This window comes from Rana temporaria, chromosome 7 (genome assembly GCF_905171775.1).
Source record: "Rana temporaria chromosome 7, aRanTem1.1, whole genome shotgun sequence".
NCBI lineage: Eukaryota > Metazoa > Chordata > Amphibia > Anura > Ranidae > Rana > Rana temporaria.
The window spans coordinates 165636058-165663090 of NC_053495.1; the positions used below are offsets into that span (position 1 = coordinate 165636058).

General features: G+C 43.5%; 1 protein-coding gene across 1 annotated transcript in view; it reads left to right on the plus strand.

Moving 5' to 3' along the window:
• The window catches only part of ASTN1 (astrotactin 1), a 796876-nt gene that overhangs the window by 617545 nt on the left and 152298 nt on the right, over positions 1-27033 (plus strand). Inside the window, exons 10-11 of the mRNA XM_040360365.1 lie at positions 3200-3337; positions 3756-3906. Coding sequence (XP_040216299.1) covers positions 3200-3337; positions 3756-3906 — 289 coding nt within the window. The remainder of the gene's footprint in view (positions 1-3199; positions 3338-3755; positions 3907-27033) is intronic.

Here is a 27033-nt window from a genome sequence, read left to right on the forward strand (position 1 = left end):
TGTGCTCATTGCATTACTAGTTTACAATTCACAGTAGATATCAAGCTCAGTGAACAGGGGCAATGTGTGGCGACAACTGACATTTAGTTCAGGCTGTAATATAGGCTCAGACATTGACCTTCGCTGTGCCCAGCTCCTTCTATACACACACTGCTAGTGATGGATGACAGGAGTCTATAATTTTGCTTATGGCCTCCAGGTTTGACAATTTCCTCAGTAACTTTAACTAGTCTGTTCCATTGTTTTTTTGAAGAATGGTTAGTTACTACAGAATGTTTTGCATTTTTAACCATCAATGACAGCAGAAGGCTTTGCTTTAAAGTAAATGCCAATTATTGGCTGGCTCTCATGCTTTTCACCAGGCAAGACAATATCTCTAAAAAGTCTTAAGGATTTTGAAAGCTTGCATCTTTGATCCACTGGGTTAGCCCATAAATGATACCACTTTAACTTAGAGCCTGGTGCTTGTGTGACTTTTTTCTAAACACAGATCAGATTGTGATTTTTGACTTTTACCATAGACAAAGAGGGGGGTGTTTGGTGATTCACTGCCTTCAGCTCATTAATTTCCAAAGGAAAGCTGATAACTTTTTTGCAGTCACAGTCTTTCTCTAAACTTAGCTGTACTAAGAACGACTGGCTGCCAGGAATAGTGTATCTATGGCAGCATCTCCCCTAGTTCATCACATCACTGACTGATTTTAGATAACGGTTGAGTCTTCAAAAACCCTTCAGATTTGTTATGGAGTTTAATAAGCTCAGGGTTAGAAATTATAATCTACCTCTATGAGTAAAGGTACCCATCAACATGGGAGGGCAGACATACAGACACAGTCCATCAGTTCTCCAGTACATAAGCCATGTCATTATAAAATTACACAAAGGAGCATGTACAGAGAACCCTTAGGCCGCGTACACACGGTCGGACAAAACCGATGAGAATGGACCGAGGTTCAGTTTCATCGATCCAAACCGACAGTGTGTATAGCCCATCTGTCTGTTTTCCTTCGGTCCAAAATTTTAAAACATGCTTCAAAACTGAACCGATGGACCGCTGCCCGATCGGTCCAAACCGATGGTTAGTACAGAAAAGCATCGGTTCAAAACCCGCGCATGCTCAGAATCAAGTCGACACATGCTTGGAAGCATTGAACTTCGTTTTATTCAGCACGTCGTGTGTTTGACGTCACCGCGTTCTGACCCGATCGGTTTTTGGAACGATGGTGTGTACAGGCCACTTCAGCGGTGAACCGATGAAAATGGTCCGTCGGACCATTCTCATCGGTTTTGTCCGACCGTGTGTACGGGGCCTAAGTGTCAGTATTTTAGGAAAGAACAATAGAGTTTAAACAAGGATTTTTTTCCCTACCCATTGGTATTTCAATTTTATTGAAGATACTAATCATCACAACATCATGAACATCGTGACATCAATGCAGACCTGGCAGAGATTAACATGTTTCATGAAATTAAATTTGCTTAGTCTATGACAGGGGTAGGCAACCTCAGCACTCCAGCTGTTTTAAAACTACAAATCCCATGATGCCTCTGCCTCTAGGAGTCATACCTGTGATTGTCAGGGTCTTGCAATGTCTCATTGGACTTGTAGTTTCACCACAGCTGGAGGGCCAAGGTTGCCTACCCCTGGTCTATGGCTTTGCAAATTTCATTTCGTGAAACGCGTTAATCTCTGCCAGGTTTGCATTGATGTCTTGATGTCCATGATGTTGGCTGATGATTTTTCTCTTTAATAGCATTTTCAGTTTTACTTCAAATCTGTGAGTGTGGTCAAACTTTTCCTGTTCCTGTAGCCTTATTAACTAAAGGGTGCATCTGATGCAGTGCACCAGCCCTCGATACTAGCAGTAAGATTTGAAATTTGGTCAGAAAAACATTGTGAGATTTGGAGCAGGTATGCAAAGATATGTTGCAGTTCTTGATACAATTCAATGCCATTACAGCACTGGCAGGTTTAAAAAAAAAGAAAACTCTCAACAAATGACAACTGAGGCCCGGATTCACGTAGAAGCGTGCATCTTTGTGCGGGCGTAACGTATCCTATTTACGTTACGCCTCCGCAACTTTGACAGGCAAGTGCCGTATTCTCAAACCAATGTTGCAGCGGCGTAGCGTAAATAGGCCGGCGTAAGCCCGCCTAATTCAAATGTGGAAGATGTGGGCGTGTGTTATGTAAATTTTATGTGACCCCACGTAAATGACGCTTTTTACAAACGGCGCATGTGCCGTCTGTGAAAGTATCCCAGTGCGCATGCTCCAAATTAACCCGCAAGAAGCCAATGCTTTCGACGTGAACGCACAGCCCTATTCGCGAACGACTTACGCAAACGACGTAAAACGTGAAAAATTTTACGCTGTTCCGACGTCCATACTTAACATTGGTACGCCTCATCTATGCCTCATATAGCAGGGGTAACTTTACGCCGGAAAAAAGCCTAACGTAAACGGCGTATCTGTACTGCGTCGGCCGGGCATACCTTCGTGAATTGGCGTATCTAGCTGATTTACATATTTCTAGGCGTAAATCAGCGTACATGCCCCTAGCGGCCATCGTAAATATGCAGTTAAGATACGGCGGCGTAAGAGACTTACGCTGGTCATATCTTAGTGAATTTTTGGCCTATCTGATTCTTTGAATCAGGCGCCAAGATACGACGGCTCGGACTCAGAGTTACGACGGCGTATCTGGATATACGCCGGCGTAACTCGTACGAGAATCCGGGCCTGAATGTTCATGCAGAAGTAAGATGCTTTTATGATACATTTCATCAGTACTGTAAACAAAAGACAGTGTCATGACGCAAATCTTAAGAGATAAACTTTCAAGTAAAGGGATAAGACTTGAAAATTTGTTATTTTTTGGCCAACTACAGAACATTTTTAATGCTTGGTAATGTCACTGGTGCAATTTCCATTCAAACATTTTTTCTTTGGTTGACAGTCACACGTTTCAATTTTTATCTGAGGTATAGACATAATATATTGACAAGGCTGAATTCCAGCTCCCCCTTCCACTCTTTTCCCCAAGGCCTGTAGAAATTGATGGTCCTTCTTCTCTTGTGGTGTGCATGGTTTGAAGAAAAGCTGTAGTAATGATGTTTGCTTTTAGTCCTGATTCATTTATTTTCCATGAATGTATATGGAAAAAAGGAGTGGTGACACCTTGTCTCTTTTAACACAGATTTACGTACACACTGGGAGAGGGTATGTGGCTTCCTCTCAGTAAGAGCTTTGTCATCCCTCCTGCCGAACTGGCCATTAATCCATCAGCCAAGTGTAAAACAGACATGACTGTCATGGAGGATGCTGTTGAGGTCAGGTGAGTGCGTGGGGATCCACAGGGGAGACATAGTGTCAGTGTGTTGTGCTTCTCCCTGTGCTCTGATTAATGGGCCTTCTTGTATCAGGGACACATTGTTCTAGTAAATAATGGCTGAATGCTGAATGCATTCTTTGTGCTGCTTGCTCATAAACAGTTACTATCTTACCAAGGCAGCACATTTCTGCCAGATGATTTGTATGTTTTTATCAACGCATCTCTCACTTTTTGCCTATGTCTCAATCCTACCCATTTTCTTAATCTATTTTCCCATCACCCTGACCTCTTTCATGCCCCTTTCACTGACTAGTGCTCTCTTTTTCTAGCTTGGCTTAATTTGATATATTTCCTTCTTGTCTCTTCCTATCTATCATCCTTCCCCCCCTGTTTCCTTTCCTATTGTTTGCTTGGCCAACAGAGAGGAGCTTATGACCTCTTCTTCATTTGATAACCTTGAGATTCTGCTAGACTCCTTCGGTCCTGTTCGGGATTGTTCCAAAGGAAATGGGGGATGCAGCAAGAACTTCCGCTGTGTTTCTGATCGTAAGCTGGACTCTAGTGGTTGTGTGGTAAGTAGATTTGTAAAGTTTTAGTCTTTGTGGTTAGCTGCATACTTCACAAAGATATAAGTAATCTTTAAAGGGCAGCTGTAGTCTCTTTCTATCGTTTTTAGATATACTAGCAAAGTGCCTCCTGGATTTTGTAATTCTGTGTGTTTAATTTAAGTGTAAAGATTCTTTAGCTAAGTAGTTTGGTCCGCGGACCGTTTTCATCGGACATGTCCGCTGGGATCATTTGGTCTGATGGCTGTACACACCATCAGACCAAATTCCCCGCGGACAGGATACGCGGTGACGTGGCCGCGCTGTGGCCGCGACGATGACGCGGCGACGTGCGCGACCCTGGAAGGTCAATGCTTCCACGCATGCGTCAAATCACTTCGACGCATGCGAAGGGCTTTCGGCCGAGCGGACATGTCCGGTGAGTCATACAGACGACCGAACATGTTCGACGGACAGGCTTCCAGCGGACATGTTTCTTAGCATGCTAAGAAACATTTGTCCGCTGGAAACCTGTCCGTTCGGCCGGGAATCCGGTCCGGTCGGCCGTACAGACGACCAAACATGTCCGCGGCAAAACATGTTCGGTCGTGTGTATGAGGCCTATGTGGTAACTACCAACATAAATACTTAACCTAATCTGCTCTGTACTCATGGTGGCCCCCAGACATCCAGGAGAGTTATTCTCCAGCCATAGGAATGAATAAGACAAGCAGAGCACATGGGCAGTAAGATTTTGACTTTTTTTAACAAAAGCTTTCTGGCTTCAGGGTTGAAGGTAAGTATATGAGTACATTTGCTGTCACTCAGGGAATTGTCAGGAATATTGAAAGGACAACTTTTCTAAACTGAGTGTTAGCAATGTATTTAGTTAGGTGTTAGAAACATGGGGAGTGTGCCATACTTACAACTGTGCTTTGACATCGAATGGACATTTTTCAAACATGGAAGACTTGAAGCATGGTCAAACATAAAGCAAAATCTAATATCGCGACCTGGCAGGCAGCCTATAACACATAAAAAGGTTAGCTTTCCGTGGCTGTATGGACACCACAGCCAGTGCAAGTGTTACACTGCAATTTTTCATATATTCGAAGCCCTACATGCATAAGGACATAGCTCTTTACAACATCATGCAATCCCCTTTTAGCCTTCAGAATGGTTCTAATGTATTGTGCTGCGTTTCGTAACAGTCTCTAAATTTACAAGGACTAAATGTTACCATGTTTCTAAAGTGATTGTTATATTTAATAAAAAAAAATAATTACAAACAGGTTTATACTTACTTGCTCTGTACAATGGAATTGCACAGAGCGGCCCTGAACCTCTTCTTCTCTGGTTCCTGGCTGGTGCTTCCGACTCCTCCCCTCCACGAGTGCCCCTATAGAAAAGCCGCTATAGAGACAGACAGTGGGACTTGGCCTGCACCCCACTCCCTCGTCACTGGCTTTGATTGACAGCAGTGGAAGTCAGTGACTCTCGCAGCCTCAAGAAAGTCAGTGCAACCAGGAAGTGTGGGGAGAGAAGAGCTGCAGATGTGCACAGTCCTGGATCAAATTAGTGCTCAAGTATGTAAAGGGGGGGGGGGGTTGAGGGGGGATATTGATGCCTTAATGTTTTTTACCTTAATGCAAGGAATGCATTACGCTAAAAAATGTTTAGACTTTACATACATCCCAACTTTTTGAGGTGGGAGCGAGGGACACCTATTAGCAAAAGTATGTAGGCATAGGACACCCCCTCTGACACGCCCCCTTAAAGGAGAACTATACCCTCAAAAAAATCTTTTACCAATGAAATTTACAAATGCAGCAATTTAGGTATTGGATGAAAGGTTTAGCACTGGAAAACACTTTTTGAAAGAGAAAACGTGTATTTTATATACATCTACAGTATATAGATCAGACCAAAATGAGGGACAAATAAGGAGGAAAGCGGGACAGAGGGACTTTGTTCAAAATTAGAGTCCCTCGAAATCAGGGACAGTTGGTAGTCTTTTCTTGCCCATTTATAAGAAATTAATTCTAAAATGTTGTCAGAAGATTCCCTTACCAGACACCTAATCTGACTATACACGCATAGATTTTTTTAATTTAGCCTGCAGGCTAAAATGCTACCATTGAGAGAGCCAAACAGATGTCTTTTAATAAGTCAATGTTATTGATTTAATCAATGCACCGACATGAAAGGAAGGTAGGGGCAACTTTATACAAAAAAGTCATAGGCCTCTTACACACGACCGTTTTCCTCGAAAGAATCCATCAAGAAACTTGGTGGCAGAGCTTTTTTGCCGAGGAAAACGGTCGGGGGTATGTTTTTCGTCGAGAAAACTGTTGTGGAACTCGACGAGAAAAAACGAGAACAAGTTCTCTTTTTCCTCGTCTGGAGTCTCAATTTCCTCGTCGTGTTTCTCGTCGGCTGGTTTACAAAGAGAAACACGTTCGTGTGTATGCTTAGAAACCCGCGCGTGCTCAGAATAAAGTATGAGACGGGAGAGCACCTTCGGTAAAAGTAGCGTTCGTAATGGATATACCACATTCGACACCCTGTAACAGACTGAAAATCGCGAATCGTCTTTTACCAAACTTTTACTTAACACGCAGTAACATGAGATTAGCAAAAGCAGCCCCAAGGGTGGCGCCAGTGGAATCAAACTTCCCCTTTATAGTGTCGTCGTACGTGTTGTACGTCACCGCGTTTGAGAACGACAAGATTTTGTCTTGACCGTGTGTACACAAAGAAAGCTTGTCAAGATTCTCGACAAGCCTAACAAGGAACTCATCGAGGAAAACCATGTTTCATTTACGACGAGTTCCTCGGTCGTGTGTACGAGTCCTTACTCTCTGTGATACCTAAAATACTCAAGACTCCAGCTAAGTTCCCATTTCCATTGGACAGATTTCAGTTATGTGCCCTCAGTCCACTTTTCTTGCGTCATCCAATGTCCACAGATTTTTGTAATTGCACAGTCCTGTCATTTGAGATAATATAAAGAAGTGTACCTACTGGCACCGAAAAAAAGACCACTGAGTCTGGTACACACGATAGGATTGATCCGCGGATACGGTCCGCCGGACCGTATCCGCGGATAAATCCTCTGAGGATTTTTATCCGATTGAGTGTACACACCATCGGATCAAAATCCGCGCTGAATTCCCATCGCGGTGACATGTCGCGCCGTCGCCGCGATGATGACGCGCCGACGTGCGCAACGCTGTCATATAAGGACTTCCACGCATGCGTCGAATCATTACGACGCATGCGGGGGATGGATTCGGACGGATTGATCCGGTGAGTCTGTACAGACCACCGGATCGATCCGCTGGAGCCGATTCCAGCAGATAGATTTGTTAGCATGTCTACAAATTTTTATCTGCTGATAATCGGAAATATCCGCGGATAAATATCCGCTGGAACGTACACACCAGGGGATCTATCCGCTGAAACCGATCCGCTGAGATTTTTCAGCGGATGGATCCTCTCGTGTGTATGGGGCCTTAGAGATCTCCTCCATCCCAGGTTTTCAGTGTACTGGAAAGTATTGAGCTGAATGGCTGAAAACACGCATGCAGTTGCTTTGCTTACCTTTGTTTATCTAAAGCCAAAGATGTAATGAATGCTGCTGAGCGCTGACATTGATGTGTCCATTCATGATGACTGTGCTGACATTGATGTGTCCATTAATGTCTACACCCAACCTGAAAAAAAATCAACATATGGAGCAGTTGGTAATTGTCCTGACACTTTGGGAGCTTATGTAAAACTAGAGCAAGTTTAAGAAATACGAAATAACCATGCTTTGTTTAAAGCACACAATTTTGCCAATTATTTACCGTACAAACTTTTTTAAGTGCCTTACTATGCATTATAATAACATCTAGTAGAGAAAAAACACTTGCTTCCCAGAAAAAGATTTACATGCTACACAAATAGCTTTCCCTAGTTTTATTAACCCCCCCCCTCTCCCCCCATGAATTCAAGGGTATTTGTTAGGTAAGGGTAGCTTTTGTCATGTCTTGATCAAGTACTTTCACACAAAGAAGTGTTTGTCCAAAAAAACCCTATCCTAAAATAATTTATAACTGGGAAAAAATTCCTTTGCAGACCTAAAGTGAGATCTAGCACAAGAAGGTTCCTGCTGTAATAACCTACCTATTTGTACATACAGATACTGCCATGTATTTCTCCTACATCAAAAAGATCTGACAAATTGTCAGTGTAGGCAGGTAGAATAGACCTTTATATAATATAGTTATTTGTTCATTAAAACATAATTTAACCACTTCCATACCAGGTACTTACGCAGCTTCCCGCCCAAGCCAATTTTCAGCTTTCAGCACTGTCGCACTTTGAATGGCAATTGCGCGGTCATGCTACACTGTACCCAAACAAAATTGGCGTCCTTTTTTCCCCACAAATAGAGCTTTCTTTTGGTGGTATTCGATCACCTCTGCGATTTTTTTTTTTTGCGCAACAACTAAAAAAAGGCTGAAAATTTGGAAAAAAAAATACGTTTTTATTTTTTTCTGTTAATTTTTTTGTAAATAAGTTTTCTCTTTCAATTACGGGCACTGATATGGTGGCACTAATGGGCACCGATGAGATGGCACTGATGGACATCGATGAGGTAGTACTGACGGGCACAGATGAGGTGGCACTGATTGGCGGCGCTGGTATGCGACACTGATGGGCACACATAGGCGGCACTGATGGGCACACATAGGCGGCACTGATGGGCACACATAGGCGGCACTGATGGGCACACATAGGCGGCACTGATGGGCACACATAGGCGGCACTGATGGGCACTCATGGGCGGCACTGGGCACTCATAGGCGGCACAGATGGGCACTCATGGGCGGCACTGATGGATACTTATGGGTGGCACAGATGGGCACTGATAGGTGGGCACTGGGCATGGATGGGCACTGTGGGGTGGCACTGATGGACACTGGGGTGGCACTGATGGACACTGGGGTGGCGCTGATGGACACTGGGGTGGCGCTGATGGACACTGGGGTGGCAGCACTGATTTTTGCCAGGTTGCCAGTCAGTGCCCATTTGTGGGCACTGACTGGCATCTTTTTTTTTTTCTTTATGCTTTTTTTTTTTTTCTGTCATTTTTTTTTTTTTTTTTCTGTCATTTTTTTTTTTTTTGCCCACCCTGGTGCTCCAGGGTGGGCATCCCTGGTGGTCCAGTGTGGCGATCCGAGGGGGGGCTGCGCTGATAAACAATCAGCGCTAACCCCCCCTGTCAGGAGAGCCGCCGATCGGCTATCCTCTACTCGCGTCTGTCAGACGCGAGTGAGGAAGAGCCATCGCCGGCTCTTCCTGTTTACATCGTGATCAGCCGTGGTTGGACACGGCTGATCACGTGGTAAAGAGTCTCCGCCGGAGGCTCTTTACCGAGATCGGAGATGCAGGGTGTCAGACTGACACCCCGCATCACCGATCGCCGCGATGCGCGCCCCCACGGGCGCGCGCGGCATGAAATCCTGCAGGACGTTCTAGAACGTCCTGTCAGGATTTCATAACCACTTCCCGGACGTAAATCGGCCATAGGCCGGGCGGGAAGTGGTTAATGTATTTTAAATAGTTCCCCTAATGTACCATTGTATTTGGATGCTATGTGTGCTGTGAATCTAAATTGGAATTTGCTGATTGGAGAAAAGAGATGACATCAGTTGGGAGTTACAGGGGAGGGAAAATGGCTAATTGGGGCCAATTTGGACATTTTCACTTAGGGTTGTACTCACTTTTGTTGCCAGCGGTTTAGACATTAATGCCGCGTACACTGTCTGATGGACCGTTTTCATCAGACAAACCGATCGTGTGTGGGCCCCATAGTTTTTTTATCCATCGGTGAAAAAACTAGGAACTTGTTTTAAAATTATCCGATGGTTAAAAAAAACGATAGAAAAAAACGATCGTCTGTGGGCACGTCCATCGTTTAAAAATCCACGCATGCTCAGAATCAAGTTGATGCATGTTCGGAAGCAATGAACTTCATTTTTCTCAGCAGGTTGTTGTGTTTTACGTCACCGCGTTCTGACACAATAGTTTTTTTAACTGATGGTGTGTAGGCAAGACTGATGAAAGTCAGCTTCATCGGATACCTGCTGAAAAAATCCATCAGACCGTTTTCATCGGATGACCCGATCGTGTGTACAGGGCATAATTGCTTTGTGTTGAGTGTCTAGGATGGAAAAGGACCTGGGGGTCCTGGTAGATGATAGGCTCAGAAATGGCATGCAATGCCAAGCTGCTGCTAACAAAGCAAATAGAATATTGGCATACATTAAGAAGGGGATAAAGCGATAATTGTCCCACTCTACAAGACTTTGGTCTGGCCTCACCTGGAGTATGCTGTCCAGTTCTGGGTACCAATCCTCAGGAAGGATGTACTGGAAATGGAGAGAGTATAACTATAAGAAAGGGCATCAAAGCTAATAAAGGATCTGAAAGATATTAGTTATGAGGAAAGGTTGCGAGCAAGGAACTTATTTTCTCTGAAGAAGAGACGCTTGAGAGGGGATATGATTTTAATTTACAAATACCGCACTGGAGACCCCACAATAGGGATAGAGCTTTTTCGCGGAAGGGAGTTCAATAAGACATATGGCCACTCATTAAAATTTGAAGAACAGAGGTTTAAACTTAAACTGTGTAGAGGGTTATTTACTGTAAGAGTGTGAAGGATTTGAAATTCCCTTCCACAGGCAGTGGTTTCAGTGGGGGTGAGGGGGGGCATCGATAGTTTCAAAAAACTATTAGATAAGCACCTAAATAACTGCAACATACAGGGATATACAATGTAATACTGACATATAATCACACACAAAGGTTGGACCTATTATGTAACTATGTACTGTGACATACTAAAGCAGAGTATGATCCCCTTTCTTTGGAGACTGGGCCGTAGGGCAGTATTCTAACATGATAACGACCCCAAACACACCTCAAAGATGACCACTACCATGCTAAAGAAGCTGAGGGTAAAGACCTAAACCCTATTGAGCATCTGTGGGGCTGCCTCAAATGGAAGGTGAAGGAGCGCAAGGTCACTAACATCCACCAGCTCTGTGACGTCGTCATGGAGGAGTGGAAGAGGACTCCAGTAGCAACCTGTGAAGCTCTGGTGAACTCCATGCCCAAGAAGGTTAAGGTAGTGCTGGAAAATAATGGTGGCCACACAAAATATTGACACTTTGGGCCCAATTTGGACATTTTCACTTATGGGGTGTGCTTACTTTTGTTTCCAGCGGTTTAGACATTAATGTGTGTTGAGTTATTTTGAGAGAACAGCAAATTTACACTGTTATACAAGCTGTACACTCACTACTTTACATTGTAGCAAAGTGCCATTTCTTCAGTGTTGTCATGTGAAAAGATATAATAAAATATTTACAAAAATGTGAGGGGTGTACTCACTTTTGCGAGATATTGTATATAGCACCAACCATTTATGCAACACTTTATACACTGCATATTCAAATCTGTCCTTGCTTTCAAGGAGCTTACAATCTAAACTCCCTATTGTGCATGCATACATAAACATACTGGGGTAAATTTAAATAGGCCATAATCAACCTACCAGCATGTCTTTGGAGTGGGGGGAAACCACACAACCTCAGGCAAAACATACAGGGCCAGATCCACAGAAGAATTACGCCGGCGTATCTATTGATACGCCGCGTAATTTCAAAGTTCCCGCGTCGTATCTTTGTTTTGTATCTACAAAACAAGATACGACTGCATCTGGGCTCGATCCGACAGGCGTACGTCTTAGTACGCCGTCGGATCTTAGGTGCATTTTTCCGGCGGCCGCTAGGTGGCGTTTCCGTCGAATTCCGTGTTGAGTATGCAAATTAGCTAGATACGGCGATCCACGAACGTACGTCCGGCCGGCGCATTTTTTAACGTCGTTTGCGTTCAGCTTTTTCCGGCGTATAGTTACCCCTGCTATATGAGGCATACTCAATGTTAAGTATGGCCATCGTTCCCGCGTCGAATTTTGAATTTTTTACGTTGTTTGCGTAAGTCGTTCGCGAATAGGGATTTGCGTAGAATGACGTCACCGTCGTAAGCATTGGCTTGTTCCGGTTTAATTTTGAGCCTGTGCACTGGGATACCCCCACGGACGGCGCATGCGCCATTAAAAAAAAACATTGTTTACGTCGGGTCACGACGTATTTACATAAAAACGCCCCCATCACATCAATTTGAATTGCGCGCCCTTACGCCGCCAAAGATACACTACGCCGCCGTAACTTACGGAGCGCATTCTTTGAGGATTAAAAAAAAAATAAGTTACGCGGCGTAATGTATCTTAGATACGCTACGCCCAACGGAAATATGCGCCAGGGTACGTTGATCTGGCCCACAAGCTCCATGCATACAGCATCCTGAATGGAATTCTAACCAAGAACCCCAGTCCTATTACCGTCTTTCCTCGAAAATAAGACTTACTCCGAAAATAAGTAATGGCTTTAATATATCACAGTCATCTGGTTCAGTTAACTGGGTCATGTGGCATGCACCAAGAGTAATCTGGTACTCTGTTACCTATTTCACTATTTAATGGACATTAAACACCCGGTCCACCTCTGCATTATTTTCCAGGAGGGCTGCAATATAAACCCTACCCTGAAAATAAGCCCTAGTTTAAAATGCTTGTAAAATCCTATAATCTACTGTATTACAGTAGTATATAATGTGTGTGTTTCTGTAATATAATTGCGGGGAAGAGAGCTCCGGTGGGTCGCAGAAGAGCAGAACAGCCCTATAATGAAGGTATTTGCCACAATTATATTACAGAAACAAATACAATGTACATTATATACTACTGTAATAGAGTGGATTATAGGATTTTACAAGCATTTTCACTCAGTTCACACTGGGGATTCCTGTCAAGCAGGGAGAGAGAGTGGGGGAAAAGCATATTACATGGTAAGACCTACCCCGAAAATAAGCCCTAATATGTCTTTTGTTGGCAAAATTAATATAATAATTATTATATTTTATATATAACACGGTAGGTGGAAGTGCTAACCACTAAACCTCTGTTCTGCCCACATGTGCATCAATTAATCTTACTAGTAGAACAAAAGAATAGAACATCAAGATTGCAAGAGGCTGACATTGGATGTTGTGGATTGGAGATCTTCATTTAAAACTCCAATAAAACATTAGCTACAGAATGGCACTAATAGCGCACAGGTAATGATATTCAGTCATGAGGAATTTCTTGAGGCTGCAGAAGGTATTATGATAACATTTCCATGTGTTGTTCTTGAACATAATAGTAATAGTTGAAATAAATTTCCTTATAATAGACCACACTCTGTCCTAGTAAGTAACAGCATTAACCCCTTCACATCAGCAGCAGGGGTCCTGCAGTGGATGTCAGAGCAATTTTCTGCTGTCCCCTTGACATTGAATGGCTTAGAAACTCGGAGACTTGCAAAGTCTTCCGCAATATGTGGTTTCTAATGGCTTTAATATATCACAGTCATCTGGTTCAGTTAACTGGGTCATGTGGCATGCACCAAGAGTAATCTGGTACTCTGTTACCTATTACACTATTTAATGGACATTAAACACCCGGTCCACCTCTGCAGTGATTCTTCTATGAATCATAATCACCAGACATGTATGTCTGCTGCATCGTGAGTTATCTCAACTTGGTATGACTAATTCAGATACAAATCACACAGAGGAGGTACTTGCCAGGGAATCTTGGTTTTTAATATTTTATGCCAAAAAATGTCCTTCTGTCTTCTGACTCATGATTTTTCTTTTTTGGTGATGGAGGGGGAGTTTTTAAATCCCAGCTTCTTTATCACTTAAAGGTTATATCCACTCAAAACTTTCATTTTGGATTTGGGTTGACTTGCTCAAGAGAATTAATTCAATTTTTTTTAGGTTCCTGGAGCTCCAAAACTAGGGAACTATTATGCCTTGTAGACACGACCGGTTTTCACGACGAGAAAACTGCAATTTTTTATATTGGTTGTGAAAACCGGTCATGGGTATGCTCAAGCCTGGATTTACTCCCTTTGCCGCCCCAAGGCCGGGTCCTTCAATGCCGCCCCCCCCCCCATCATCACATAGGGGGGCTGGGAGCGGCGCACAGGTGGGTAAGCGATTTTTCGCAGACAATGGCTGGTGTTAGTGCTTCAATCATTCCGGCACCATGGTTGTTATGGTGTCAGGATGATTGAAATGCATTATGCCACTAGATGGGAATGTCACTTGCCACGCTGCCTGTCACCAGATGGGGATGTCACTTGCCATGCTGCCTGCCACCAGATGGGGATGTCACTTGCCATGCTGCCTGCCACCAGATGGGAATGTCACTTGCCACACTGCCTGCCACCAGATGGGGATTGCCATAGTTACCTGGCTGCCACCCAAAAAAAAATAACAGTTTGTCACTAATTGCATGTAAACCCCCCCCCCCCCCCCCCCCAGCATTACAGAGTACTTGCAGCCAGGTACAACACTGTCAGCCTCTCCCCTCCCGCACGGGGAAATTAGCTGCAGGTGAATTGTAAAACAGAGGCACATGAGATGAGAGTAAGAGAGGAGAGTGAGGGCAGGCGGTGAGAGATGACGTCATTCTCTCTCTTCTGTGTCATGCAGCCTGTATGTAAGGGCGGAAGTTGTAACAGCAGTGCGGGCAATGAGAGAATCACGGCCCGCACTGCTGAAAAGGTACTTGTCTTCTCCGCCGCCCCTGCACACAGTGCCGCCCCGAGGCCTGGCCTTGTTGGCCTTGTGGGAAATCCGGCCCTGGGTATGCTCCCTAGCAGTTTTCTCAAAGAAAAAACTGCCTGCAAAAAATTTGAAACCAGCTCTCGGTGGCGCCATTTGAAAGGAACTTCCCCTTTATAGTCCCGTTGTATGTGTTGTATGTCACAGCGCTTTGGTCAGGCGTTTTTTTGCATGAACGTGTGTACTGTATGCAAGTCAGGCTGGAGAGGAATCACGTTGTAGAAAAACTTTGTTTTTTTTCCTGCGGAGAAAAATTATCGTGTGTACCTGGCATCACACTTAAAAAAGTGTACCCATTGGCTTATTTTTTCTCATCAATGAAAGCATCATTACACAAGGTTTACCCTTGCAGGGGGTTCATCAACACCCAACATATACATTTTGGCCTCTTATCTGGAGCAATGGAGTTGCCACTCTGGTCTTTACAGGCTCTCAGCTTATTCAAGCATCATCTGTCTCTGTGCAAGGCAGTGACCCAAAACCTTTCCATCAGATGACAATCTAGTCAAAGTGCCTTTACATGAGGCCAGGCTGCCCTGGATAAACATGTGTCATTCTAGCCACACGCTTCTGCTGAAATAATCTGTCTCCTGGGAGGGAGAAATGTCTGTCTATAATGATTCTCTTTATTGAGCCAAAATTTGTCACTAATGAGTTTGACATCTGATCAGGCACTCCTTTAATGCTGAAATCTGCATCATTGGACAGTGACAGACCATCCATCTGTCACAATATATATATATATGTAATGTCCCTTTCAGCAGGTTCATCTAAGCCTTGACACTTGCAAGGGCATTTTGCCGATATTTCACTTATAGAAGGGTCAGTAGCCCAGGCCATAATGTGAAGCTCATTATTTCACAGTTTAGTACAACAAAGGAAATTTACTCCATGAGTCGTGGGGCTACTGTAGCAGTCAAGGCCTGCTGAATGCAAAGGCCTCTGGCTAGATTTTCAGAAGATGGCATCAATACCATCCATAGGTTTTCCCAATGGCAGACCAACCACCCTTTTTTATTTAGAGCCAGCTAATAATTTCTTCACCCAGGCATTGGCTACACCCCTGTCTTCTCAGAAAAAATAGAAGGCCAGTTTAGCATAATTGGTTTCAGAATATGTTTACTTTGCAACTTGTATATTGTATGCATCTTGAGTCACTTCTCATATATACAATAAAGTGTAGGGTTGGATGATGAACCATATGCAACTATGTGATTCAATATGTAAATGTACAGTGTGAAAAAGTATAAAAAATAAAATATAAGAACCACAAATTGATAAATAGTGAACAGTGAATCACTAAAAAGTTCATAGATGAAAAAACTCCTAAGGAGAAAAGTGAGAATTCGATGTATTCATGTAGACCTCCAGTGATCTAATATATGTGGATGGAATCCAATGCGTGAAGAGACCCGCCACCAGGAGGAGAACTTAAGGCTTACCAACTAGCCAGTGACCGCCCTTCTCAGGGGGGTCAAAACAGGCTCAGCAGAGTGATGGTCCTCACTGGCGCTTTAGGGAAACCTTCCAGATACGACCATTCCGCAGTTCCCAGATGGGTGATCCAGATGCAATCCAGAAACTGGTTCCAGGGTTGAGGCAGGTAAACATCCGGTGTTGGGGATTGGTGATACCCAATGTAAAACAGAGGAAACTTCCAATAGTGTAGACATACTTAAGGTTGTTTATTAAAAAATTGGATACAAAACAATAAAAACAAAAGGACTCTTGGATAGAAAGTGATAAAACAAATTTCCATGCAAGGATAAAAAGGTCCATGGTTCGTCAGCCATACATTTTGTTCCCGCATGCGCAGTACGTGTGTGACGCCCTACGACTGTTTCATCACAACTGACGTCATCAGGGGCCCTATATATCTCATAGTCTCATAACAGCAAAAGTTAAAATGCGGTTCTTAACAGTGTAAAGCACAACAACACCCATATCATGGTTCAGGGCAAATCACCTTTTTTTTAACCCTGCATTGGACATTGACAGTAGTACCAGGAGGAGAGTCGCAGTACCCACATGTGGCCTACAGCCTAGTGCTCTTTTTATGAAGTAATAACAAATCCTTTCCCAACTAGCGGCAATGTAGCATCTCCCCCCCCCCCCCCCAAATGGGGGAAATGAACAGAAGTTAGTCATCCTTTCTAGGGATGTGGGTATTTTCCATTTTCAACCGCAGCTACTCTCTCCCTCAACAACTCCTTCAAAAAAGCCTTTTACTCACTAATGAGCCTTGATTATGAACAGGAGAGCACCCTAGCAACCTTTGAGTGGGAATTCACCATGAATGGGACTTACATCTTGATATACGGTACCTTGAAAAAGTATTCACACCCCTTGGCATTTTTCACATTTTGTCATGTTACAACCAAAAACGTAAATGTATTTTATTGGAATTTCATGTGATAGACCAACACAAAGTGGCACATAATTGTGAAGTGGAAGAAAAATGATAAATGGTTTTCAAAATTGTTTACAAATAAATATCTGAAAAGGGGGTCGGGCATTTGTGTTCAGTCCCTTTTATTCTGATACCCCTAACTAAAATCTGATGGAACCTATGTGTAATTTATTCTCAGTTTAAATATAGCTGTTCTTTGAAGCCCTCGGAGGTTTGTTAGAGAATTAGGAAAGCGTATGGCACAACTGCAAAACTACGTGGCCATCCACCTAAACTGATAGGCTGGGCAAGGAAAGCATTAATCAGGGAAGCAGCCAAGAGGTCCATGGTAACTCTGGAGAAGCTGCAGAGATCCACAGCTCAGGTGGGAGAATCTGTCCACAGGACAACTATTAATCATGCACTTGACAAATCTGGATTTTCTGGAAGAGTAGCAAGAGAAAAGTCATTGTTGAAAGATAGGCAAAAGAAGTCTCGTTTGCAGCCTGTGAGAAGACATGTGGGGGACACGGTAAACATGCGGAAGAAAGTTCTCTGGTCAGATAAGACCAAAATTTTTGGCACAAAAACGCACAAAAAATAATGCCATAGTTTACAGAAGGGGACAAGCCAAAATAAAAATTAAAGGGGTTGTAAAGTCAGCGTGCTCGCCCCCTCCCTTGGGACTACATCCCTGTGGGGAGACGCTGTAGTCCCAAGGTAGGGGGTAAGCACGCTGACTAACCCCCAACCAGAACAGCTCGGATGATGGGGGCAAGTTTACTGAGGAGGAAGAGGAAGTGAGACATTCAGACAATGAAAAAAAAACATTTAGGCCCCTTTCACACGTGCAGACCGTATGTCCGCTTTTTCATCCATCCGTTTGCGGATGAAAAAGGGACATACATTGGTCCCTATGAGATTGCGATTGTAATGAACATCTGCTGACACCCGTAATCATCCGCCTCCGCAATGATACAGTTTTGCAGACGGAAGAAAACCCTATGTTTCTTCTGTCTGCAGATCGGATCGGATGAACACGGACATACGGTCCATGTTCATCCGATCCCCCCATAGGGGAGAGCGGAGAAAAGACAGAGCGGTCCCTGCACAGTGTGCGGGGACCGCCCTGTCATCCGCCGGCTCAGCGGAGATCAACGGAGCGATCCCCGCTGAGCTTACGGAGCATACGAAGGCGGATCATTACTGATCCGCCCCGTGTGAAAGGGGCCTTAGAAGGGAAATCGAAGGAAAAGGTAAGTGAACCAACAATCCAATAGCTTAAAGGAACCAATTTAGAAAATAAAAAATTTACCTTTACAACCCCTTTAATTAAGTTGAATTACCCCTGAAGGCCAAAAATAATTAATTTAAATTGTTACGTTTGGTGATTCAGATGCCCAACTTCGACACTTCCACTGAAGCTATAGCACAGTTTAGTTAAGAACAAACCAGCAGCTTGCTAATTGAAGAGTGAGGACGCGGATCTTCCTTTTTGAGTTTGAGTGCTGCTGTGAATGGGATTCCTGGAGACTGATATCCACACTAATCCACGTATTTACGTTTAGATTTGTTTTACCTTTCTACCTGCAAATCATCTTAAATACAGGCAGTTTTGAGCAGTGACAAGGTGACCATTTTTATGGGCAGAAGCCTAGAAGAGATGTGGTCATTGGACTCATTTGACTGGTGATGACTCGGTTACCAATAGCAGCTATGAATATCTCCGCATAGCCTTGGTCTGGAGTTTGATAGAGATGGGACTTGCAATTGGATGATCTTTCAACCAGAATTCCCAAAGCATATATCACCTTCTAAAGAACCATAATTAGCAACAATTAACAAGTACAGCAGATGTTTGAGAATGGAGATGATACTTTCACAGCACAATCACTCCATAGCAGGAAATAAATTCTGCCTGAAACATCAAGAAATGTAAAAATGTTTTAGAAATAATTGCAGCTGTTGTAGGATTTTTAAATCACACCAGCATACAAGGTCCTGCATGGGGCACCAGCCACAGGGTAGGATAACACAGTCAGGGGCGGACTGACCATTGGGGCTCTCAGGCACTGCCGAGGGCCCCATGCCACTAGGGGGCCCCATCAGGGTTGCCAGGCTCAATAAAACCAGGGACAGTATGTAAAAATCTGTGTTTTTTTTAAACCTGTCCCTGATATGTCAGAAGCCGACATGCTTTTGATGTGAAAATCCTGAGATTTTAGCTGCCCCGCCTCTGCACTGCCTCCTGGCATGGTGGCCATCTGTAAGCCCGGGGGGCCCCATAATATTCTATTTCCCGGGGGCCCCATGAGTTGTCAGTCCGCCCCTGAACACAGTACAACTTAATGGGAATTAGGATAGACACATTCATACATGTAATCAAAGGCCTAATATACCTGTACATAATATTTAGATACATAAATCATCCTGAGAACATGCAAATAATGCCAAGTAATGTAATTCCCCAATGTTTTATCAGACAGGAAGTAAGAGTAAATTTCCAACAATAACATAGACAGAAGAGTATAGAAAGGCTAGCCAGGTTTTTTTTTTTTTTTATCTGATTGTATTGCTGTTGGAGAGATTCTCTCACTTTCTGTCTGATGAAGCCATTGTCCTCACGACAGAAAATAAAGGGAAATCACTATAACTGAGAACTGGATAGCAGAAAAAGCCAGACAGGAGTTCAAATTCTTCCCCATTTGATCCAAGTTTTTAGCACGAAAATACACTTTAACCACTTCAGCCCTGGAGCATTTGGCTGTCCAATGACCGGGCCATTTTTTGCGATTCGGCACTGCGTCACTTTAACTGACAATTGCGCGGTCCTGCGACGTGGTTCCCAAACAAAATTGGCGTCCCTTTTTCCCCACAAATAGAGTTTTCTTTTGGTGGTATTTGATCACCTCCGTGGTTTTTATTTTTTGCGCTATATACAAAAAAAGAGCGACAGTTTTGAAAAAAAGCTATATTTTTGACCTTTTACTATATTAAATATCCCCCAAAAATATATAAAAAACATTTTTTCCTCAGTTTAGGGATCGCATATATATGGCCCTATGCAATTACTTTTCTGTGCTGAGAGCGTGCGCTGTGCACGCTCCCAGCACAGTCGTGGGCGGGGAATATGACCTACTTAACCTTGAGTGCCACTCTGGGTGAAGCATCACTAATAAGCAAGTTTATTAGACAATAAACAACTCACATTTAGCAGGTAAAGGAGCGCATGTCTGATCCGCCAAGGTCGGTGTGGCCGCAGTCTCATGCAGATGTTAGGCAGTCAAGGAGCAGTGGATCCCTTAACTGCCTGACATCTGCATGAGACTGCTGCCACACTGACCCTGGTGGGTCTGAAATGCAATGTTTACTGTCTAATAAGTTTTCTTACTAGTGATGCTGGGCCTAGTGGTGCATTTTGGTTTTGTGCTGCCCCAGGCAACACTGAAATCCAGCGCCCCCCCCCCCCCCCCATCTAAATTTGTCCCACCCCAGCCGTGGTATACTGTTCTTTTCTCAGGGTCTGATAGGGAAGCTGCAGCCATTCACAGTGAACATCATCAGACCTTGAGACATAATTCATCCAAGTGCCATATATAGTATTACTGGCCATGATCTGATGTTCACATGATATCTTACATGTGTGATACAATCGCTGTTTGCATGTGTGCAGGACCGATGTACTTTGCACGCGAGTACAGGAGGATGGGGACACTTCAATTTTTATTTTATTTTTTACAAATTTCTTATGCCCCGTACACACCATCACTTTATGTGATGAAAAAAAACGACATTTTCTGTGAAGTAAAAAATGACGTTTTTGAAACTTCAATTTTCAAAGACGGAGTTGCCTACACACCATCGTTTTTCTCACAATGTTCTAGCAAAGCGAGGTTACGTTCTCACCACTTTTTCCATTGAAGCTTGCTTCCTAACTAGCTTCTGGGCATGCGCGGGTGAAAAAACGTTGTTTTAAACGACGTTTTTTGCTACACACGGTCAATTTCTGTGAAGTAAAAAACGACGTTTTGAAAATCGACACATAAAATTGAAGCATGCTTCAATTTTTTTTGGTCGTTTTTTAGAAGACATAAAACGACGTTTTCCCCCACACACGGTCAATTAAAGTGACGTTTTTAAAAACGTCATTTTTTTTCATCACATAAAGTGATGGTGTGTACGGGGCATTACATTTCTTTTTTTTTTAAACTGTTGCTTTAATATTTTTTTAAAATATGTTTATTAGGTTTATGAAAACATTTACAATATATAAAGTCCGTGGCGGCATCCAGGACAGACAAACGCATCTTCACAGAGTAATACAATATAACAGCAAAGACTGAGAGGTATATATGTATTACATAATTACAGGAAATAAAATGTAATCATTGTTAACATCAGCTGGGTGGGAAGGACAGGATTTTACCAATGAAACCTAAGGAGCGGAAGTAAAAAAAATGTTTTGATCACTTTCATTGCTGTCACAAGGAATGTAAACATCCTTGTGACAGCAATAGGTATGTGACAGGTACTCTTTATGGAGAGATCTGGAGTCTATAAGACCCCTCCTCTACACTTAAAAGCATTTAAACCACCAAGATCTGTGATTTTGAATGCTTTTGATTTTTAAAAACTGGCGCCGGTGGTTTCTGAGTAAACTGGAAGTGATATTATGTCATTGCTTCCGTTTTACTATTACGAACAGCTGATCAAAACCATACCCGGCTTTGCTTGGCCTCCAGCCAGCCTGCATCCTACCGGAAGATCCAGAGAGGGCCGCGGGAGGGGCGCCCCCTCCCGCTGCTTATAATAGCAAATGAGCAACTAGTAAGCCACTTTGATTGCTATTACAAGAGAGCTAACCGCCGGCTCTAAAAAACAATACTGGGGTGATGCCTGCAACAGGCATCATCCCGGTACAAAGACGAGTACAAGAGAGCGTGCACCGGCCCTAGTGTGACACCTTTTAATAAAAAATATATAGACAAATGAGTACTACACGCACATTGTGTAAGTAAAATCCCGCTACAACCACTGAAAGGATGGGAAGTGGTTAAAGTGCCTGGGGGCGACGTCGCCACCTGAAAAATGCCACCCAAGGCAGACGCCTTGTTTACCTAGTGGTGGAAATGCCCCTGGCTGCACCCAGAGTGGTCCTCTTTTTTACTTGTTTTACTTCCCTGATCCTCTTTTCAACTGCCCTTCACTGGTGGACTGCCCCTCAGCATCCTCATGTCCAATGCAAAGCCATAGGCCGTGCATTGTAGTTGATGATGTCAGAGCACCTGTGACTGCCAGAGCCTAGGGGAGAAAAGGCTATGGGGACCGGTCTAGTAATAAGGAGGATAAAATACGTAACATTTTTATTTTCTGGTGCCCCAGATGATAACGAGCATTTGACTTTTGAAATGCAGACTGTTTTCCCATGAGTTCAGCTTTAAAGGGTCACTAAAGGAAAACATATTTTTAGCTAAATAGCTTCCTTTACCTTACTGCTGTCCTGGTTTCATGTTCTCATTGTTCGTTTTTACTCTGATGTTGCTGTAATTCTGCTCTGTTCTGGACACTTCCTGGTTGTCTGTTTCCTGAGGACCACAGTACTGGGAGCTTATAGTTTTGTTTTCCAAACCATCACTTCTCTTTGGCTCTATACAGCACAGAGGCAGGATAACATGCAAAAACGAAAATGAAACTACAGGTACATTATATGATTGATTTTTATCTATTTTTAATCGTTTTTAAAAGGAATCAGTTAACTTTTATGTCTCTATACCCTGTAAACAGTCGAATTGTTTCCTTTACAACTCCTTTAAGCTTTACCATCTGGATGAGTTGCATTTTACGAAAGTGAGGATACGGAAGGATAGGAATGCTCAATACCTTGGAAGAGATCTAGCACCTGGTGGTTTGTGTTGACATTGCTGTGCAGAGAAGGGTTGGGGGGAACTTGCGATCACACATCCCCTTATTTAGTATGTAACACCTCAGTGCACCTGCTCTGTCAAAGACAGGCAAACGTAGAAAAAAAAAAGTGTCAGTGGTATTTTGTTCCCCTCTGAGGGAACCAGATCTGTTAACAAGAGAAATCGAATCACAAGAAGTCTGTGATTGTGAAACAGAGAACAGGATAACAGGAAAAGGGAGGTGAGAATGAGAATTGTAAGAAAGACACCAGGAGAGAACAGAAGAGTATATTTAGAAATGAAGGATTGCGTGGCAGGCAAATAGAAAAGAGCTCAGCGTGCAACTTTCAAATGATGGCAAGAAAAAAAAAAGCTGCAGAATAAAAGTCAGGTGCAGGGAAAGAGAAAAGGGAACATTCACACGTTTACAGCAATGAAACATATGCATTCAACTTCTCCATAGCTGGGACGATCAATAGGCATTATAGACTCTGCTCCATAGGATGTACTTTTTTATTCTTTCATTCAGCTCTTACTTCATATAACAATTGAATCTTTAACTATACATAATGTAATGATCTGTTACCATACCTGGATTTATGGAAAGAAGCCATAGGAAATATATTGAAAAGGTTATAGTTCCATTATGGTTCAGTAGATTTAGCCTCCTGCGGAATTCGTATGTTACAATGCAGTGCAAGCTAGCTTTACATTAATAGGGGAATATAGGAAAAAAATAAGTAGTAAAGACTTTAGTCTAGAATATTTTCTGAAGTGGATTTCTAGAAGATAAAGGAAGATACTGAAGCTTGTCAACTGCCTTCCTACATAAGAGTAGTGGAGAATATGTCGGCAGATGCACAGCTATCTCCAACCCTTGGAGTGGTAGTGACTCCTGAGGTCTTCTGAATTCTATTAATTTCTACATACGGTAAAGCGCCGTGCTTTACCATAGTTTTTGCGGTGCTTTTAACCCCCGTTAGCGGACGAAAAGGGGTTAAAAGCGCCACTGTATTGGATAATATTTCATTCACTGACACCAGTGAAGGGCACAATTACTCCCAATGAGATCAACGATGGGGCACAATTCCTACCAATGACATCAACAATGGGGCCCAATAACACCAATGATGGGCACAATTCCTACCAATGACATCAACGATGGGGCACAGTTCTCCCAATGATGCCAACAATGGGGCCCAATGACACCAATGATGGGGCACAGTTCTCCCAATGACGCCAAAAACAATGGGGCCCAATGACACCAATGATGGGGCACAATTCCTCCCAATGAAACCAATGATGGGACATTTTGTACTACCAATGGCTAAAGTCCAGAGGACAGTAAACTGGCCTTTTGTTTAGAAAGTTTGGAGACCCCTGATCTATACGCTCAAGATTTTATTATTTTTTATTTGTGCACTGTATACATTATTACTCAATATGTTGTTTTGCATTATTATTTTTTGTCTGTGTGTGTTACATTTGCATACTGCAAATTGTTACTTGTCAACCTAACCAGAGAAGCAAAGGGGGGGAGTAAACTGTTGGAAGGGTCATAGGCATGCGCAGGGGGTGTGCCAGGTGTGCCTGGGCACACCCTAATCACTGTGCGGCACCGATTCCCCCTACTGCCCGGGCTTCCTCCCGTGTTGGCCCCCCCTGCCCTGCAGTGCTTCTGGCTTCCCTCCTCTTCCCTGGCTGCTGTGGGGATGTTTCAGGATGGAAATTGGAGAAAGGGGCTAGTAAATATAAAATTTACTGGCCCCTTCCTTTTCTAAATGGACATATGCTCACTGTGTTCATTCATAACTGAAGCATAGTAAACTTAGCATAGTATACATAGTTTACTATGCTTCAGTTGGTGAATAAACGGGAATCCACTCAGCACAGAGCACTTCCCATTGATTCACTACCCCATGCAACTGAGGCTGTAGAGAAAGGAATACGGGTTTGAGCTTTGGGGTGCACGCCCTAATGCAATAGGCTGTGCACACCTATGGGAAGGGTATTGGGGTTTGCTGAGCATTGCTTCAAGATCAGGGGGCTTGGTGTTTTTCATTTTTCTCCTTCAATGCTACGAATGGTTGCAGTTGGTAATTATGGAAAATCACTCACACTTCGTTTACTTGCAGCATTAATGATCTAATAACTGTCTGTTGTAGCTGTTTTTTAGCAGTAGCAAAAATTATAACTGCATGTAAAGTAAGGAGGAAATGTAATCCCACTAGGGAGTCCTTAACAGCTTTCTTGCCTCGCAGAATATGTAGTAGATGGCTAGGTGTTCTGCCCAACACTTTAATTGCATTCACAAATATACAGCCGCAGTCTGGACTTTCCCTGCAATAAAGCTTTGCCAAGCAGAAGAGTCTGTTTAATGATTAGCAAACCCAATTAGCCATTTCATTTGATTAGACATCAGCTTCTCACATTCTGAAACTATGATTAAAGGTGTCAATATACATGGTAATCAGAATGGCAGATTAGGCCAGGTAATTCTGCGTGGAATTGCCATATCTACATGGCAAAACCAAATCCAGGGCCAATAAATTCTTATCAGCAGCCATAGGATGAGAGGTGTAAATAGGAGAAGAAATAAGAGCAGATGCCCAAGGTGTAGAGGAGAGAGGGAGAAAAATGCAGCATAGGAAAAAACAATAAAAAATATCTATAAGACCCGTGACTCTGGCATGGGCAATTGAAATAGTAAAACTGAAATACTACTATGGTATTGCATTGGTTTATTTAGTGCAATGTGCTCGGCAGCTAACAATGTGCTGATTATAAATACATATCTCACAATGCTGCAGAGCTAAGGGCACTGTACATAATAGAATATGTAGAATGGCTCTGCTGAGCATTTACATAACCCAAAAGCACACAGTGTGACACTATGTAAACTACCAAGTGTACAGTTTTTAGAAAATAGTTTATACTCAATATTATTTCATGGATTGCACCCAGCCCCAATACCCCTACAAGTGTGTGTACGGCCCATCTCTGCACTACCTATCATATATATATATATATATATATATATATACACACATAATATACAATACATAAATAACATTTCAAGTCTTGAGCTACACACCAGGCCTTAAGAGTTACTTGCCATACATGGGTATGCCATGATTGCAAATGCAATCACCTCTCACAAATGCCCCCCAGAGCTCTCTCACCTATGTCCCTCCACCCCCCAGCTCTCTCACTAATCCCCCCCAGCTCTCTCACTAATCCCCCCAGCTCTCTCACTTATCCCCCCAGCTCTCTCACTTATCCCCCCAGCTCTCTCACTAATGCCATCCCAGCTCTCTCACTTATCCCCCAACTCTCTCACTAATACCCCCCATCTCTCTCACTAATCCCACTCAGCTCTCTCATTAATACCCCCCAGCTCTCCCCCTAATCCCCCAGCTCTCTCACTAATTACCCCAGCTCTCTCACTAATCCTCCCAGCTCGCTCACTAATACTCCCCCAGATCTCTCACTAATCCCCCCAGCTCTCTCACTAATACCCCCCAGCTCTCCCCTTAATCCCCCAGCTCTCTCACTAATTACCCCAGCTCTCTCACTAATACTCCCCCAGATCTCTCACTAATCCCCCCAGCTCTCTCACTAATACTCCCTAGCTCTCTCACTATTCCCACCCAGCTCTCTCATTAATACCCCCCAGCTCTCCCCCTAATCCCCCAGCTCTCTCACTAATTACCCCAGCTCTCTCACTAATCCCCCCCAGCTCGCTCTCTAATACTCCCCCAGATCTCTCACTAATCCCCCAGCTCTCTCACTAATACCCCCCAGCTCTCTCACTAATCCCCCAGCTCTCCCACTAATATCCCCAGCTCTCTCACTAATTCCCCCAGCTCTCTCACTTATACCCCAGAGCTATCTCACTAATCCCCCCTGCTCTCTCCCTACCCCCCCAGCTCTCTCACTAATAACCCCATCTCTCTCATTAATACCCCCAGCTCTCTCACTAATCCCTCCCAGCTCTCTCACCAATCCCCCTGAGCTCTCTCACTAATCCCCCCAGCTCTCTCACTAATCCCCCCAGCTTTTTCAGTA